At 43.7% G+C, this 14,587-nt stretch overlaps 2 protein-coding genes across 3 annotated transcripts; one reads left to right on the top strand and one right to left on the bottom strand.

The window, feature by feature from the left end:
* Positions 1-1,074: 1,074 nt before the first annotated feature.
* On the bottom strand, positions 1,075-7,477 carry mpp1 (MAGUK p55 scaffold protein 1). 2 transcript variants are annotated; one of them, XM_003971089.3, is made up of 12 exons: positions 7,132-7,477; positions 5,130-5,261; positions 4,943-5,021; positions 4,614-4,699; positions 4,473-4,541; positions 3,104-3,300; positions 2,881-2,984; positions 2,720-2,800; positions 2,555-2,635; positions 2,273-2,475; positions 2,058-2,132; positions 1,075-1,975 (listed from the first exon to the last, which is right to left on the bottom strand). In XM_003971089.3, exons 1-12 carry the CDS (start codon positions 7,249-7,251, stop codon positions 1,799-1,801), a joined length of 1,404 nt encoding a protein of 467 aa, XP_003971138.1. In that variant the 5' UTR covers positions 7,252-7,477; the 3' UTR covers positions 1,075-1,798. The 2 variants fall into 2 exon arrangements, with proteins under 2 accessions (XP_003971138.1, XP_011609761.1); XM_011611459.2 differs by having other exon boundaries at positions 5,130-5,258.
* Positions 7,478-8,962: 1,485 nt separating this feature from the next.
* tmlhe (trimethyllysine hydroxylase, epsilon) lies at positions 8,963-12,967 on the top strand. The gene is made up of 8 exons (XM_003971179.3): positions 8,963-9,565; positions 9,666-9,836; positions 10,369-10,648; positions 10,734-10,853; positions 11,039-11,275; positions 11,411-11,549; positions 11,624-11,767; positions 11,902-12,967. The coding sequence occupies exons 1-7, from the start codon at positions 9,442-9,444 to the stop codon at positions 11,753-11,755; spliced, it is 1,203 nt and encodes a 400-aa protein (XP_003971228.3). The 5' UTR covers positions 8,963-9,441; the 3' UTR covers positions 11,756-11,767; positions 11,902-12,967.
* The last annotated feature ends 1,620 nt before the right edge of the window (positions 12,968-14,587 follow it).

Below are 14,587 nucleotides of genomic sequence, written 5' to 3'. Positions count from 1 at the left end.
GTCAATGGCGACGAGTTTCATGTTGAAACGGGGGGTCGGACGCGTCAAACGCACCGTTCATGCGGGGCAGGGGTGTTTTTTCCCGTCGGTGATGGGTCGTGCGTGTGCTTCATTCACGGGCACCGCGTGTCACCGTCATGAGGCGCTTTCTAACACCTTTATAAAGGCTTATTTACGGGCTCAGCTCGTCTGTCAACAAAATGGCGTTCGAGAGCTGGGGGTGTGGCGAACATGGACATCATCTGGGAATATGGATGGAATATGGAATATATGGATTTAAAGCGGTGAACTGGCGAATTTGGTGCGAGGGCAACAAGCTACATTGTTTCAGGATTTGGAATGTCTTGGATGTGTCCATTTATAAACACCCATTATAACAATATAACACGCCCTGACGGTTATATGTTAAAACTAAAGCTTCTGTATTGAATTTGCTTTAACTCTTGGCCCCAATGACCCTCCATTTAATTCAATATACTCACAAATATTTGATGAGTGAGTTTATCGCGTTTTCCTACAAAGTTGCCCAACCGCTGTGGTGTTTGGGCTGTCAGTAGTTATGTTTTATGGGAAGATGTGTAGTTAAAAATGGCCACACCTGAGAGCAGAACTCAATCGGCTCCAAACCTGTACTTTAATATTTAAATCACCTGACACACGTGTTAGTTTTCGATGCATCATCTGAGCATGAGTGAACTTCACGCTCTGAAAATTGCTTGAAAAGCCTGCAAATCCAGTATTATCCTTATTTTTTAAATTTGAAAATACCCTTTCCTGCCTTTCTGTTAATAAATTAACGGATACAGTGCATGTATATGGAACGACCACACGGTGGCGCTACTTGACCGTGTTACGCCAATTTTCTTCTACATGCAAAATAGAACAAAATACTTGGTGTCAAAATTGCCTTTAATTGCATTTTACCCTCATACGTTTTGTTTTTGATGAAAGCAACGGAAATACTAAAATGGTTAATGGTATACAAATTATATAATTTCCTATACTGATTAATATTTTCACATAGCACTGTCTTGCTGGTCTTCATTTTTATTGACTACACAGATGGATAACTGGTAGAATGTAATCGTATAATATAACATTCTCAACTTCAGTATTTTGTAAAAACATGTTTTTTTTTAATTGAAATGCTGTTGTGACATCAGTCATTGTGAATTCCTGTCAGGTGTTTATAACCATCTATCACAAACTAGTGTGTCTTTTTTTTCCCTCCTATGGAAGCAAAGAAGTCTATTGACTGAGAAGTGGGGAATTTATTTCTTGTTTAAAAGTGCCTTCACTGTACCCCAGGAGGTATACAGTTCTGATGAGACAAGAGACGGTCATCGAACAGGGTTTGTGAGCACATCACGAGTGTGTGGAGTTACAGTCACTACATGAGGAGAAGCTTAACTATGGCATCCGGTCGGAGCTGGAAAAACAAAACAAATCCAGAAATAATGCTAAATTCCCGTAGTTTCAAAACCAAGATTTCATTCACAGTTGTGGTCTTGTGTTGCAGTTTCCCACATTGTAAAGACACCGATGTGGCACCGATAATCCGACAAACCGTCAACAACCTGAAGCACGAAAGTCTAAACAACCAAATAAAAAGTTCCCTGGTGAGGTTCTCCACAAGTCAACTATAAACATATTGCTTTTTAAACTTTGCTTTTGTGCAAAACACCTAAGTGATGATTAAAAACCAAACACAAACCCACACACCCGTTACTCTGCTAATTCTTTTCGTTTAAAAAGTCATATTGCACTTTGTTTCAACAAACGAACAGTACTGATGGGATCAGTACACCCAGGAGACAGGAACCCACTGAGGGGTGGTGGTGGCGTGCTCCAGGGCCTCCTCCACGATCTTCACGCTCTCGTTCACGTCGTTGTTGACGAGAACCACGTCGAAGTACTGTCTGTACGTGTTTAAGATGGTCTCCGACTCTTTCTGGATCATCTGCAGGTTTTCAGTCTGGGAAACAGGAAGCAGAGCGTTAGCTAGCATGAGCTCATGGACTGTTCATTTTAAAGCGGATGTTTACTGTTCTCAGTACCTGGGCAGCCGTGTCGGTTGGAGCGATGAACACCATGAGGGGGGCAAAATCAGCGGTCCTCAAGACTTTCATGGTCTGCGTTCAATAATCATTATGCAATTATTGTCATTGAAAACTCACCCTTAAACCAAAATGAGCCACATTCAAGCTAACTTTACAGCTCAGCAGGACTGAAAGTATAACTAGCACACCCTGCCCACGAGCAGCAGACTGACCTGCGGCTCCACATCCAGCAGCGCGATTTTGTCCTGCTCGTGGATCTTTTGGATGGTTTCGGTTTTGGTGCCGAACATGTATCCCTGGAAACTGCCGTACTCCAGCAGCTCATTCGCAGAGATGCACTTGGTCATGGCCTCGTTGGAGATGAAGAAGTACTCCTCTCCGTTGGCATCGTCCTTCCGCTGGGGTCTGGTGGTGTCTGCAAGGGAGCCGGAGAGACTAAAGCACGGCTGGACGAGAGAAGTGCCATTCTGCTATAAGCGGGGGCGCCTACTCACGTGGTACGGGGTAGGAGAACTTCTCAGGGTATTTGGTCAATAAAACATTTTTGATGTGCCTCCTTCCTACACCAGGTGCGCCTAGAAGCAGGAATTTTAATTGAGAAGAGTGAATACAGACGCTCAAACTACATGACTTATTTAAGAGGACCGTGCGACGCTCACCGATGAGCACCAGAGTTTTCCGTTTGAACGCGGGGAGCCGAACAACCTCCTCATAAGAAATCACATCCAGCTGGTCAAAAACTGCAAAACAGGCATTTTTCTTGAAGGCAAAACACAAAAAGGAGTAGATGTGCAGTGGGAGCGCTCGGCGGGGCACTCACTGGAGCTGTGTTTGGCCAGGTACTTGTCTTTGCACTTCTTTTTCTTCCCAAACGGGCTGCAGGACTGGCTGCCCTCTCTGGCCTTGCTTTTGCTGGCTGCCCTCCTGCGGTGCCCAGACAGATTTTGGGTTGAAACAGAATATCTTAAGACTCAGAAGCGCCGTGCCTGCTGTTGTGGCGCATCGCATCGTCATCCTCAGGCAGAAGAGGAGGAGGTGTTTACCATTCCTGGAGCTCTGGGGAGGGGATCAGGCCGGCAAAGTTTGCAGCGTTATTCTCCACTCTGCCCTGCCACCAGTTGGGATCCTGCTTGTTGATGATCTGAATGATGTCGCCCGTTTGAAATTTGAGGCCGGCCTCCTTGCAGGGGATGAGGTCGTCCATGGCAGGGTCATAGTCAAACTGGGCCCTCATGTACATCTGCGGATGGAGAGAACATGTTATTTGACATGTCTTTGAAGTGTCCGTCTGTCCGTCTACTGACCCAGATGAATACCAGCACTACCGCCTGCTGTTAATTAGCTTAGCTCAAACCCTGTTCTTGAATCGGAAGCATTTCCTTGGAAGGACCTTTGCTTTTGTTGTGCTTTTAATATTTTAGAGTAGATAATTAAGGTTAAACCTTGTTGTAAACACTATCTCAAGCAAACTCTTCCCATTCACTTCCAGTAGCTGCACTTAATTATTTAGCAGTAGATGATCTTTGGGCATTTTCTTTTATTTCCTTTTTCAAATAATGCATCTGCATTAACTCCACATAAAAAGGTCACTGAAACATTTGGGTTAAACTGTTGCATCAGAAACAGACCCCTGAGCAGAATTTACAAGTTCCTCATATGCTCTTAGGCTGAGCTGGTGCTGTAAATGCTCTTCTTCCAGCAGCAGCTTCTTGCTGTTTATATTTAGAGATATCAGTTCAGCCAGGAAAGGTCACAGATCAGAGCAGAACACATGTGAACCACTCTTGTTAGCAGTAAATATCCACATTTCTGGTGTCCCATTCATCCCCACAACAAAAACAATACAGCTTTTATTCAGTGAAAGCAAATGAAGAAGATGTCAAAGAAACCAAAAATGCTTTTGGTTTATTTTTGGAGGGTTAAATTGTGAAAAGCAGACTAACTACTGAGCTACTAATTAATGGACTACAAGCTTTTCAGGAGACTGCCATCACTGACCTCTGCTAACCTAAGGCCTTTAGAGCGTACCGACAGCTGAAGGAAACTAAATACAGGGTAAAACCTTTAAACTGATAAACATTACGCCGATAACTACAGGAGGATTTCTCCCATCTGACGTGGGCAGCCGATGGCAGAGTGAGACGGTGTTCTAGGTCCAACTAGCAGAGGCGAAATGGGAGCAAAGCGGTTCAGATTGAAACGGATTTCATAGTCACCTGGATGGTGGACTAACAGGAGATTCACCTGACAGAGAACAAGATCCTTTTAAGAAACGTGCTTGAGAAAGAAGCTTTTTGATCAGTGCAGATCTTTTTGGCTGAATCATGCAAATCAAAGGGGATTTAAACAGATGGTGACGCCACATGCTGAACAGCAACGCTAAATGTTCATTCGGGTTTGTTTGTCTTTTACCTCGCAGGGTTTGGATCGGCTCTGCGGCCTTGGAATGATCTTCATCGTGACCACTCCGTTGGTTTCTTTCTGCATGGGAAGATGGCACCAGTCGGTTCACGGGTATTTCTTTTTGAACAAAGCTAGAAAAGTCCGGCTCACCAGGATCTTTTGGAGCTGATCTACAGTTTGGTTCGCCACACTTTTCCCGTTGATCTCTGCTATTTCGTCCCCTTCGTGTAAAGACCCTGAGGAGGAGAAATCAGGAGCCATGTGAAGGTAAAAATGCAGAAAACATTTGATTTGTGAGATGGAATTCTAATTTTTTGGCGCATTTCACAAGACTCTTCAAAACATAACAGGGCTTAGCTGTCAGACAACCGCTGCGGTGGCTAATTTGGTGCCCGGGAGGAATTATCGACTCGTTTTCTAATTCGGAGAGCGTTGGATGGGAAAAAAACCCCAACTCAAATGGATGTTTGAGTTATTACCTTGCCTGTGGATCATCCCACCGTGCAGAATTCTGGCCACAGAGCAGCGCTGCTTGTCATTGAGCTTCAGAGTCACCCCCTAATACAAGAGAACAATCGGCAAGAAGGAACGACTCAGGTCTGATAAAATACATTGTGTGTGTGTGTGTGTGTGGGTATGAGTGTGTGGGTGTGTGTGTGTGTGTACCAGGGGTTCTGATTGATTCTTTTCAAAGGCAACTTCTCTCATCCTGCTCAGTTCTGCTCCATTGATGTGTCCGGCGCTCCCGTTGCTGAACACTTCGGCCCCTTTATTCTCATAGGTTTGCATCGCCGCCTGCTTTGTTGTTTTAAAAAAAAGAAAAAGGCAAAGATGACTCATCTTAGAAATGAAACGTGCACCATTTGTCTCTGCACAGCCTGCACAGATGCAGCTGCTTCTGAGGTTTCATTTGCAGATTCAACATATGCTCGAGGTTAAAGATTAACACCGTGTCACAACGCTTCATTAACCCGGTCGCTGTGACCATGGATACTACTACTTTCATCAGGTGGTGGCATCGCAGAGGCGGGGATGGGAGGAAAAGAAAGGTTATTACCGAGTGTTCACACGCAGAGGAAATCCTGTGCCTGCATTAATATTTATCTGGCCCAAAACATTATATAAGCTGTTCAATAACTGCAGCCAGAGATATGGCAACCAGCACAACACTAGACTCTCCACAACTGTAATAACCCAGAAATGGGTCTGGATATTCATCTAGAGAGGGGTGAAACACAAAATGTTCATATATTTAGTGGACAAAATGGAGGAGTTTTGTTCCTGTGAAGGCTAACAGAAGCAGGCCGTGGGAGTGACCCCAGGTTTTATGTCATAAATGAGCTCCTAAATGCCCAAAAAGAGATTTATGGGAGAAACCAAACAAACCAACTCATCACACCCGCCCCTGCAGTCGAGCATCGGTTGTCTTTCTGTGCAATGCGACAGTCATTTACCAGCCGTGCGCTGGTACAAGTCACAACGTGCCAGAGTCAAGATGACACCGAATCCTCTGGAGGAAGACAGAAAACGTGTGTATCTGTGGAAGGATCCCGGTTCCTCGAGGCCCGAGGCGTTCCCCATACGCCAAGCGGAAATTACTTCTGGTCAGGGGAACATTGCAGTGATTGAGGGGCAGATGGCGGAGGCAGAAATGGCTGAATTCCTCCAATCAAAGCATCGCTGAGTGACGAGGGAAAGTTGAGGACGGGCAACAGCTGAAGCTCTGAGGAGCTCTCGCACGAGGAGGAAACACTTGCTGAGCCGAGTTGTTTGCCTCTTCACCTGCACATTCGCACCATCACAGTCTGCTGAGCTTCCTGGCTGATTATGAATTTTCCTGATGAGTTTCATTGGGAAAAACAAACACCTTCATTGTTATCAGGGGAGGGAGTGCTGAAGTGACTGAAAGAAGGAGAACAGTTCGGGAACTTGAACAGACCTCATCCTAATCTTAGATAGCAGGGCGACGGCTGCAGCGCCGGCAGAAGAGTGATGCTAATGATCCATGTGACACGTCAGGAGGCCACTGAACTGAAAGTGCTGATGTCAGGGACGGAGTTTCCTCCCTTCACCGTTGTCCACGGGAGCTCTGTGCTGACTGGTGGTTTTCAGGGAAGAAGTTTAACTTCGACTTCCCATCCTGGATCCCTTTGACTGAAGCTTATGCTCGTTTTAAGGGAGAGACTCGACAATAGGACGAGGAACAGCACTGAAGTTAAACATTAATCAATCAATGCATTGTGTTATCTGCTTTGATTAGATCAGATTAGATCAAACAATGAATCAGGGCCATTGAATCAGTTTAAAGGGAGGCTGAGATCATAAAATAGTTGAGCAATCAAATGCACAGAAAAGCAGATTTTCATTCAGGCTACAGAAGAATGATGAAAATGAAGAAGTGAAAATTGATTAGTCAGAGTCCAAACTAAAGCTGACGGAGCAAAGTAGAGCTCACTGTTGATCTCAACACCTCATCTTTGCTCGTTTCAAAGATCTAAACAGATCTAAACACACTAAGCTAGGAAGTCACAATCCTATTTTTAGAGAGGGGGGAAACAAACAGTGGTCATGTGCCCCTTCTCTGCTTCCCGGAAGAAAACATGCGCCCTAAAATCCGCTCCAGGAAAAAACAGCACATCAAATCAAATCAAAGGAAAAAAGGGGTTACCTTGTCAGTTGGTTTGTTTTGAAGGAGCTGCTCCAGGTACAGGTCGGAAAGGGCTGTCCTCACACTGGTGACCGAGTCCAGTATGAGCGCAGGTTCGTTTTTATTGGATTTTAACGTCATCTTTCTGGGTTAACTGGGTGTAATTAAAAAAAAAAGAAGAAGCTGTGCACTCGATGTGCTCACAGCTCAAGGTTCACAAGACACGACAAAGGAAGAAAAGCGCTGATAAGGCAAGATTAATGCTTCTCGGAGATAAAAGTCCAAGGTTTGGTGAGGAACAGCAGGTATGTGCTGCGAGGACACCGCTGACAAAGCAAGTAAACATGGGCCGTCGGACTGCTGCTGAGGGGCGGGCTCATGGTGTCTTCAAGGACGGGATAAAAGCTCCGAAACTTTACACTCCCGTCAACTGAGCCGGTAAATTCTGAAATACAGGTTTAAGTCATGCACTGATTTTAGCACGCATCTTTCTTTCTTTCTGTTTTATATATGGTAGAAACCAACTCTGTATCTCCACACGAAGCCTGCAGTGATTTCTTCATAGTCGCTGTGCTGACAGCCAAACATGGAATTTTCGATATTCCAACAGCAATTGAATGTGTCATTACCGCAGCGCTTTTCAGCTGGACTTTTCTAGCGACCCAGGAAGTGGAACTGCTGCTCCCTGCAGATCAGTTTAGGAAGCTTTCAAGCCGCAGACTATCTGAGTGGCATTTAAACACAGAGCTATATCAGTCGGAAACGCATCAGCATCCATCAGCAGATGTGAAATTCAACCAGTACAGCCCAGAGCCGGTTTGGCAGCAGTAAGCCCAGCCGGCCATCAGCAGTAGCCAGTTCTAGGTCACTTTTCGGAGTGTGCTCCAGGGGGAGTCAGCATGGTCCACAAACACGGCACCTTTTGGACAGGACTTAACCTTTTGACATTCATCTTTGAATGAAATCTAAATGTCTCCATTTTGCAACTGAAACTGTCGCTACAGTTTTATCGGTCGTTTCTCTGGTTAAAGGACAATTTGCCTCATCCAAACAGTCCAAAATACAAAGTCTGTCAGGAGGTTCAAATTAAAACTTAAGCTTGGTGTTTATCCCCCACAGCCTGCATTAACTTCTTCTAGTGTTATGATTCCTCAGGATAGCCCCTGACCTGCTGGAAAGATAAACTCTAAATATATGTCCCCATAACCCATAGTTATATAGTACAGTTATATTTATAAATTACTTATAGTAAATGTTATACCTATTGCTATTTGCCACAGAAAGTTTATTGTTGATTTGCATGTATGTGTTTTTATTCTAAGTTTTCCTGACCTCTAAAATTGCGATTTTCTCATCCATCCATCGATCTTGCCTTTTCAGATGCTGAGGGTCAAGTGGAAGACAACAATTCATTTCCACTAATGCTCTTATGGAGAAAGAAACTAGGATGTTGAGAATGTGGAACTAATGGCTCTAACATATGAAGCATGACGACAGTGGCTCAAGGGAGGTCCACAAATCTTTGTGCTCTGCATGGATTCTAAGTATGTGGAGTATCAGAGGTTAGTTTCTAACTTTCAGGTAAAATTAACATTGAAATGTGAGCCCACATTTAATTGTCAAAATCCCTCCTGGTTTTTAAAATGAGGAAATGCAAAATCAAACCAAAATTCTGGTGCTATCATAAAAATTCAGTATTACAATTTATTTTAATTAAAAATGAATGTAAGGCAGAAAACAGGAAAAATTGTGCTTCATTTGAAAAGTCTTTCAGGTTCGTTCAATAAGCTGCAAATAAGATATAATGATGACTTAACTTTTATTTAAATGCCGATGGAAGATTACATTAGCGTGGTGATTTCTCATCAAAATTTATTAGTAAAAAACAGAATAGTTTAAAAAATTAACTATTGCAAATATAACATCGTAATCGCATCACTTGTTCTAGAATATATGATTTTCTTTTCATTTTATTATTATTGTTTTGACCTTAAACTGTAATAAAATTCCGTAAGTGCTCAGATAATAATCCTAACCAGGTATAATAAACATGACCGCTCACGTTTGCTTTAAAAAGTTGTATTTTGGTGAGTTGCATGTTTGTGCCTAAATAAAGTCACCTTGTACGTCGGAGCTGTGACGTAATTGGGACAACCTGCCTATAAACTGCACGGTGAAAACTTAACTCGTATTTCAGTTCCGGGTGTGGTTTATGACTGTGTTTTATATCTGCGCAAGAGCAAAGCCTGCAAAACTATTTGTCCTCTCTTAAAGTTGCTTTGGTCTAATTGATCAATTCGAAACGCTTCAGTCACTCGTGCCTTGGCAACAATGCTCGGAAATATACGAAGAGTGTTGAGGATGGTAAAACCTTCAAAGATGATGACAAGCGCTTCAGGGCAGACAGAGAAGCGCGCTCACTGCACAAGCATACAGTTACTGCATGACTGTCTTGGTGAGTTCGTGCACATTTTTGCTATTTTCGTGTGGGGAGGGGGGTGTCAGTGGAAACCTGCGATTAGCCTAATTGGAGGTAAATGCAATGTAATTGCCAGTTGTAAACCACGAAGAGCAGCAGATGCATGTTAGCTATGTGTGGCTCCGGGACCACTGCTGCGATTCCTACAACTCCGTGACCCATCAGAGGAGCCTGGACACCGCGGCCATAGACCTGGCTATCCGCCCCCAGAGTGCCAGTGTGGAAGAGGACAGGCTGGTTATCACTTGTAAGTCTAAATCTTGTCATTTATTATGCATTTAATTGAGTAGACTAGATTAAAATAGGAACACACACATGGTAAACAATATCCGATATTTCTTTGTAACGTTACATATTTCTTCTAAAAAATACAGTGTAACTAATGGACAAAATCCCAACAAAAACACAATGTAAAGAAGAGTTTGTGAGCAGTACACAGTTCAGCTTTTAAGCAGAGGGTTCTTTCTTATAACTATTTTCATATTAGAATAACATAAAAACACAATTTTCTATGAAGTTTCCTTCTATCATACATTTATCAACACTTTCGTCATTCTTTGGGCATTTCTTTGACATCTTCTACCAGGATTTTCAGATGCAATATTTAGGGTGGTTCAAATTCTCAAAGTCTCCGCGGCCCTTCTGTTAAAATGGAAAATGCTGCACTGTTGATGTAAGAAGGTTAGCCATTTGAATCAAAAAAGTAAATGATTCATTGGATTGTAAAACATACATACAACTCGATAACTGTTGTGTTGTGTGTTCTTTTTATGTGGAAGGGCCTGGTGGTCATGTGTCAAGCTACAGCTTCAAGTGGCTGACGGAGAACAGCTATCAGGAGGTGAAGCGGAAGACCGTCCAGCCACGCATCCTTTGGAATAAAGACGTTTATGAAAATGCAAATATCGCCTCGGCCAAATGGGACACGTTTATGAAAAGCGATGACGAATTAAAGACTTTTCTTCAAAACTATCTGCTGTACGGAATTGCTTTTGTAGATGACGTCCCGGCGACAGTTGAAGCCACGGAAGCTGTGAGCCAGAGAGTCAGTCTTATCAGGTACATTCATGCTTTTATGCTGCACAGCAATTGTCCCTCCCCTCACTTCTACCTTACATTTGTTTATGTGTGAACTGTTCCACAGGGAGACGACATATGGGAAAATGTGGTGTTTTACTTCAGATCTGTCCAGAGGAGACACAGCATACACTAACATGGCTTTAGATCGGCACACAGACACGTCCTACTTTCATGAACCATGTGGGTAAGTGCACAATGCCCAAAGTGTCTAATATCCATATTCAGAAACTGCCTTTTGTGGACATTATGCTGAATTCTATTGTGGAAAACAAACCCCACAAAATATTTTAGCATTTTTGTCACCAAATATGACTTAGTTGACTGTTAAATTATAGTCTTTTTTTTTTTTTTTTTAAATATATGTTACAGAATACAAGTTTTCCACTGCCTCAAGCATGAGGGTACAGGGGGGAGGACGCTGCTGGTGGATGGCTTTTATGCTGCAGAGAAATTACGGGAGCGTTCTCCTGAAAACTTTGAGCTGCTCACACGTGTGCCGATCAGACATGAGTACATTGAAGTGTCCGAAACTCACAAAAACCACATTTCAAGCATGGGCCCTGTGCTCAGCGTCTATCCTTGGAACCGTGAAGTTTACCAGATTAGGTAAATTCCTGAGATAAACATTGGGATTCTATGCTGTGTAAAGCAAAGACTGTGTCAGTTGCTCTGTGGTTTAAGCTGTGATGTTGTTTTTAAAAATCACCAATACGTGTAATAATCCATTTTAAATTCCACCAGATACAACAACTATGACCGAGCAGCGATAAACACGATCCCCCACGAGCTGGTTCAGCGATGGTACGCAGCACATCGGCAGCTGACGACGGAGCTGTGTCGGCCAGAGAACGAGTTGTGGGTGAAGCTGACGCCAGGAATGGTAAGAAATCTGACGCAATGCTAACTCCTTTGTCCAAATTCTTCGACAACTACAACACCTCTTGTCGTTTTTAGGTGATTTTTATAGATAACTGGCGTGTCTTGCACGGGAGGGAGGCGTTCACGGGCTTGAGGCAGCTCTGTGGATGCTACCTGACCAGAGATGATGTCCTCAGTGTTGCGCGTGGTTTTGGTCTGAAGGCCTAAACCTTGCATCAGGTATCTCATATCTTAGCCATGTGTGTATAATACGTGTTGAAATTTACACAAAAACTTCAGTTTTAGCACAGTTTATATTTAGAGGGAATACTGGACATTGATTGGTTCAATATTTTTTTCTGCTTCGGCTCCAGACCCTTCAGCACAGAGGGCGTTGGACGGTTACCATGGTAAAACCAAAGTTGCCTGGGCTCAACGAGAGCGCCCTCCAGTGGTGAAAGAGAGAACAACCCGCCGCCTTGTGTGTCGTCAGGTTTTAAACACAAACAGGATGATCACTGCACCAGCAATCACGCAACACTACATACATGGAGCCTTAAAAAAAGTATATTGGTACTTTTTTTTCTGAGAAATTGCAACAATTCGTCGACTAAGATGGTTAATAAGCTAAATCATATTTGCCACAATGTGATTCCTGTTCAGAAGGTTATGTTTCAATCGTCTGTCCAACACATTCACTGATCATAAGTTAGCTCTTTGGATGAATTCGGTTCTGTTCTGAGTCAACAGAAGACCTTGAGACTTTCCTGAGCCTGCAGTTTGTTATTTGAATTCACATGTGCATCTATGAGAATGTGAGTTTAATCAGATGTTAACTGTTTCTGATGTTCCTGCTTATGCTTGTTAGCTGTTTGCAATGTGGGATTATGATCAGGTTGTGTTGTGGCATTGAAGTCGTCTAACGTTATGTGCTCTCTTATTCACATTTTAGTTACACGCCCAGGTGTGTGTTTATCTTTGACATAATAGCATAATAGGTGTGCATAAATGCAGATGAAGGATGACTGTTTAAGTTTAGCAATAATATATATTATCAATGTTTACGAATCTGCACTGATATGATATACCGTGATACTGTAATGATTCATTTCACACACACACACACACACACACACTCACACAATCCAAGAGCTGCACTAAATAAGCGAAATGTCCATGAGTGTGTGTGTATTATTGGAAACAACCATCGCCACCTTTGTTCTGACAGACTGGGGACAGTGCAGTGACATTAATAGCATCCACACCAATTTACCATAAGGTTCAAACTCTATTTGATAAAACAATAGCTCTTTTTTTACATAATTCCAGTTGTAGAGTTTTATTTTTCGAGGCAGATTTAATGGAATGTTTTATAAAGCAAACGGCAGCCTTGTGAATCTGTGGCGTGTTGTTAATTAAAGGTAACATCACGTATCTGTACATGAGTCATCTCTGCTCTTTCATCCCTCAGCTCTGAATCATCAGTGTGTGGCGCACTTTTATTTGTTATATATGTTGTGTTTTCGCTCTCGGTTTGCATCCCATTACGGATCTGAACACATTCGCCCAATCGCAGCTCGTCCTGCAAACAAGACGTGTCTCCAGCGTGCGGCAGATTGTTGTAAATATTCTGTTTGCAGTCAGTCTAATTTCCTTTACAGACAATGTGGAGACGGCTGCTGTCACCATGGAAACTGAGGATGATACCGAGGCCTGTGAGGCTGCCCCTGCATGCTAGCTCAGTGGCCACTGTTCAGGGACACCGTTGACTGTTACAACACTAATCCAATAATCTCAGGTGTAAAAGAAGAGCTCTGAAATTGCTCACTGAGACCCAAGAAGTCACGCTGTTGTTAATTTACATGCAGTAATGCGCGCTCTGGGATTTTAAACTGGAAATACCCACGAGGAAGAAGCCACTCTGGTGTGACGAATGCAGCAATGTGGCCAATTATGTCACCGCCTTCCACATGAGGAAAGACAAAATGGAGAGACGGTCGTCACAACAGCATAAGAACTAATTTGGCACATAAGAGAGGTGTGAGACGCTTCAGTCATGTTTTCAGTGCTTTGGCAGTAGTTGCACTGCAGCTCATCACTCCATCCTCCTTGTCTTGTAAGTCACTCTGGGTCAGAGCGTCCGGTGATGAAATTAATGTAATTTAATCTCCACCTGGCCTTTATGGCTCGCCTCGAGGCAGTGTAAGCCAAAGCACTTGCAGCATGCTGCTTATCACCGGGGAGTCGACTACCTGGCGACGTGCACTTAATAAATCCAGGTTCACCTTTACCAATTCCAAGTGTGAAGTGCAATGCTCACGAGGATCGACGGAGACACAGTGAATCACTCATGATTAATTGTCTTTAATTACCAGAAGCTGACACAAGTGATTAACAATGAGAAAAATGTTGATGGTGGCCGACTGGAGGGTTGAGGGAGGGGGGGGGGGTGCTGGATAATCTGGCCAGGGGAGAGAAGAGTGCAGTGCTAATTATCCGCAGGACACTTTTCCTGATGGCGTTTGAAGCGAAACGGTCCCAGCTCCTACGCAGATGTCGCCTGAACCGGTGGGGAACCTGCATGGGCAGCCTGCACACCAATCAAATCGGCAGCATGACCCACGACTCCAATGAGCACTGATGGAACCTCATATTTCCTGTCAGAGCAACACCTTTTTATTTACGCCATGAAACTCTCAGGTTTCTATATTTTTTCCCACTACAACCAGTCTTTCCCTGTCAGCAGCCTGCCAGAAGAGGTGAGTCACAACTTTGGCTCAGACAGAATGAGTACACATGTGGGATGTGGTGTTTCTAGTCTGAGTCGGTCAACTCCAAATGGAAACACGCGTGTAGTTCCAACGATGACCAGCAGGCGGCAGGCGAGACCCGATGATGCTCCTGCATGAGCGTGCGTGGCGAGCAGCGGGAGGTCTTTGTCAACACGTTCTGGGCCCGTTCTTCCCCCCATCCTCCTGCTCCCAACACGCATATATGATTCACTTCACCTCCACCGAATTATCACAGACAAACCATTTCAAAAACCAATCGGATCTGAGA

This window comes from Takifugu rubripes, chromosome 15, assembly GCF_901000725.2.
Source record: "Takifugu rubripes chromosome 15, fTakRub1.2, whole genome shotgun sequence".
Classification (NCBI taxonomy): Eukaryota; Metazoa; Chordata; class Actinopteri; order Tetraodontiformes; family Tetraodontidae; genus Takifugu; species Takifugu rubripes.
The sequence above is the reverse complement of the archived record's forward strand: the minus strand, read 5'-3'. Positions and strand labels throughout refer to the sequence as shown.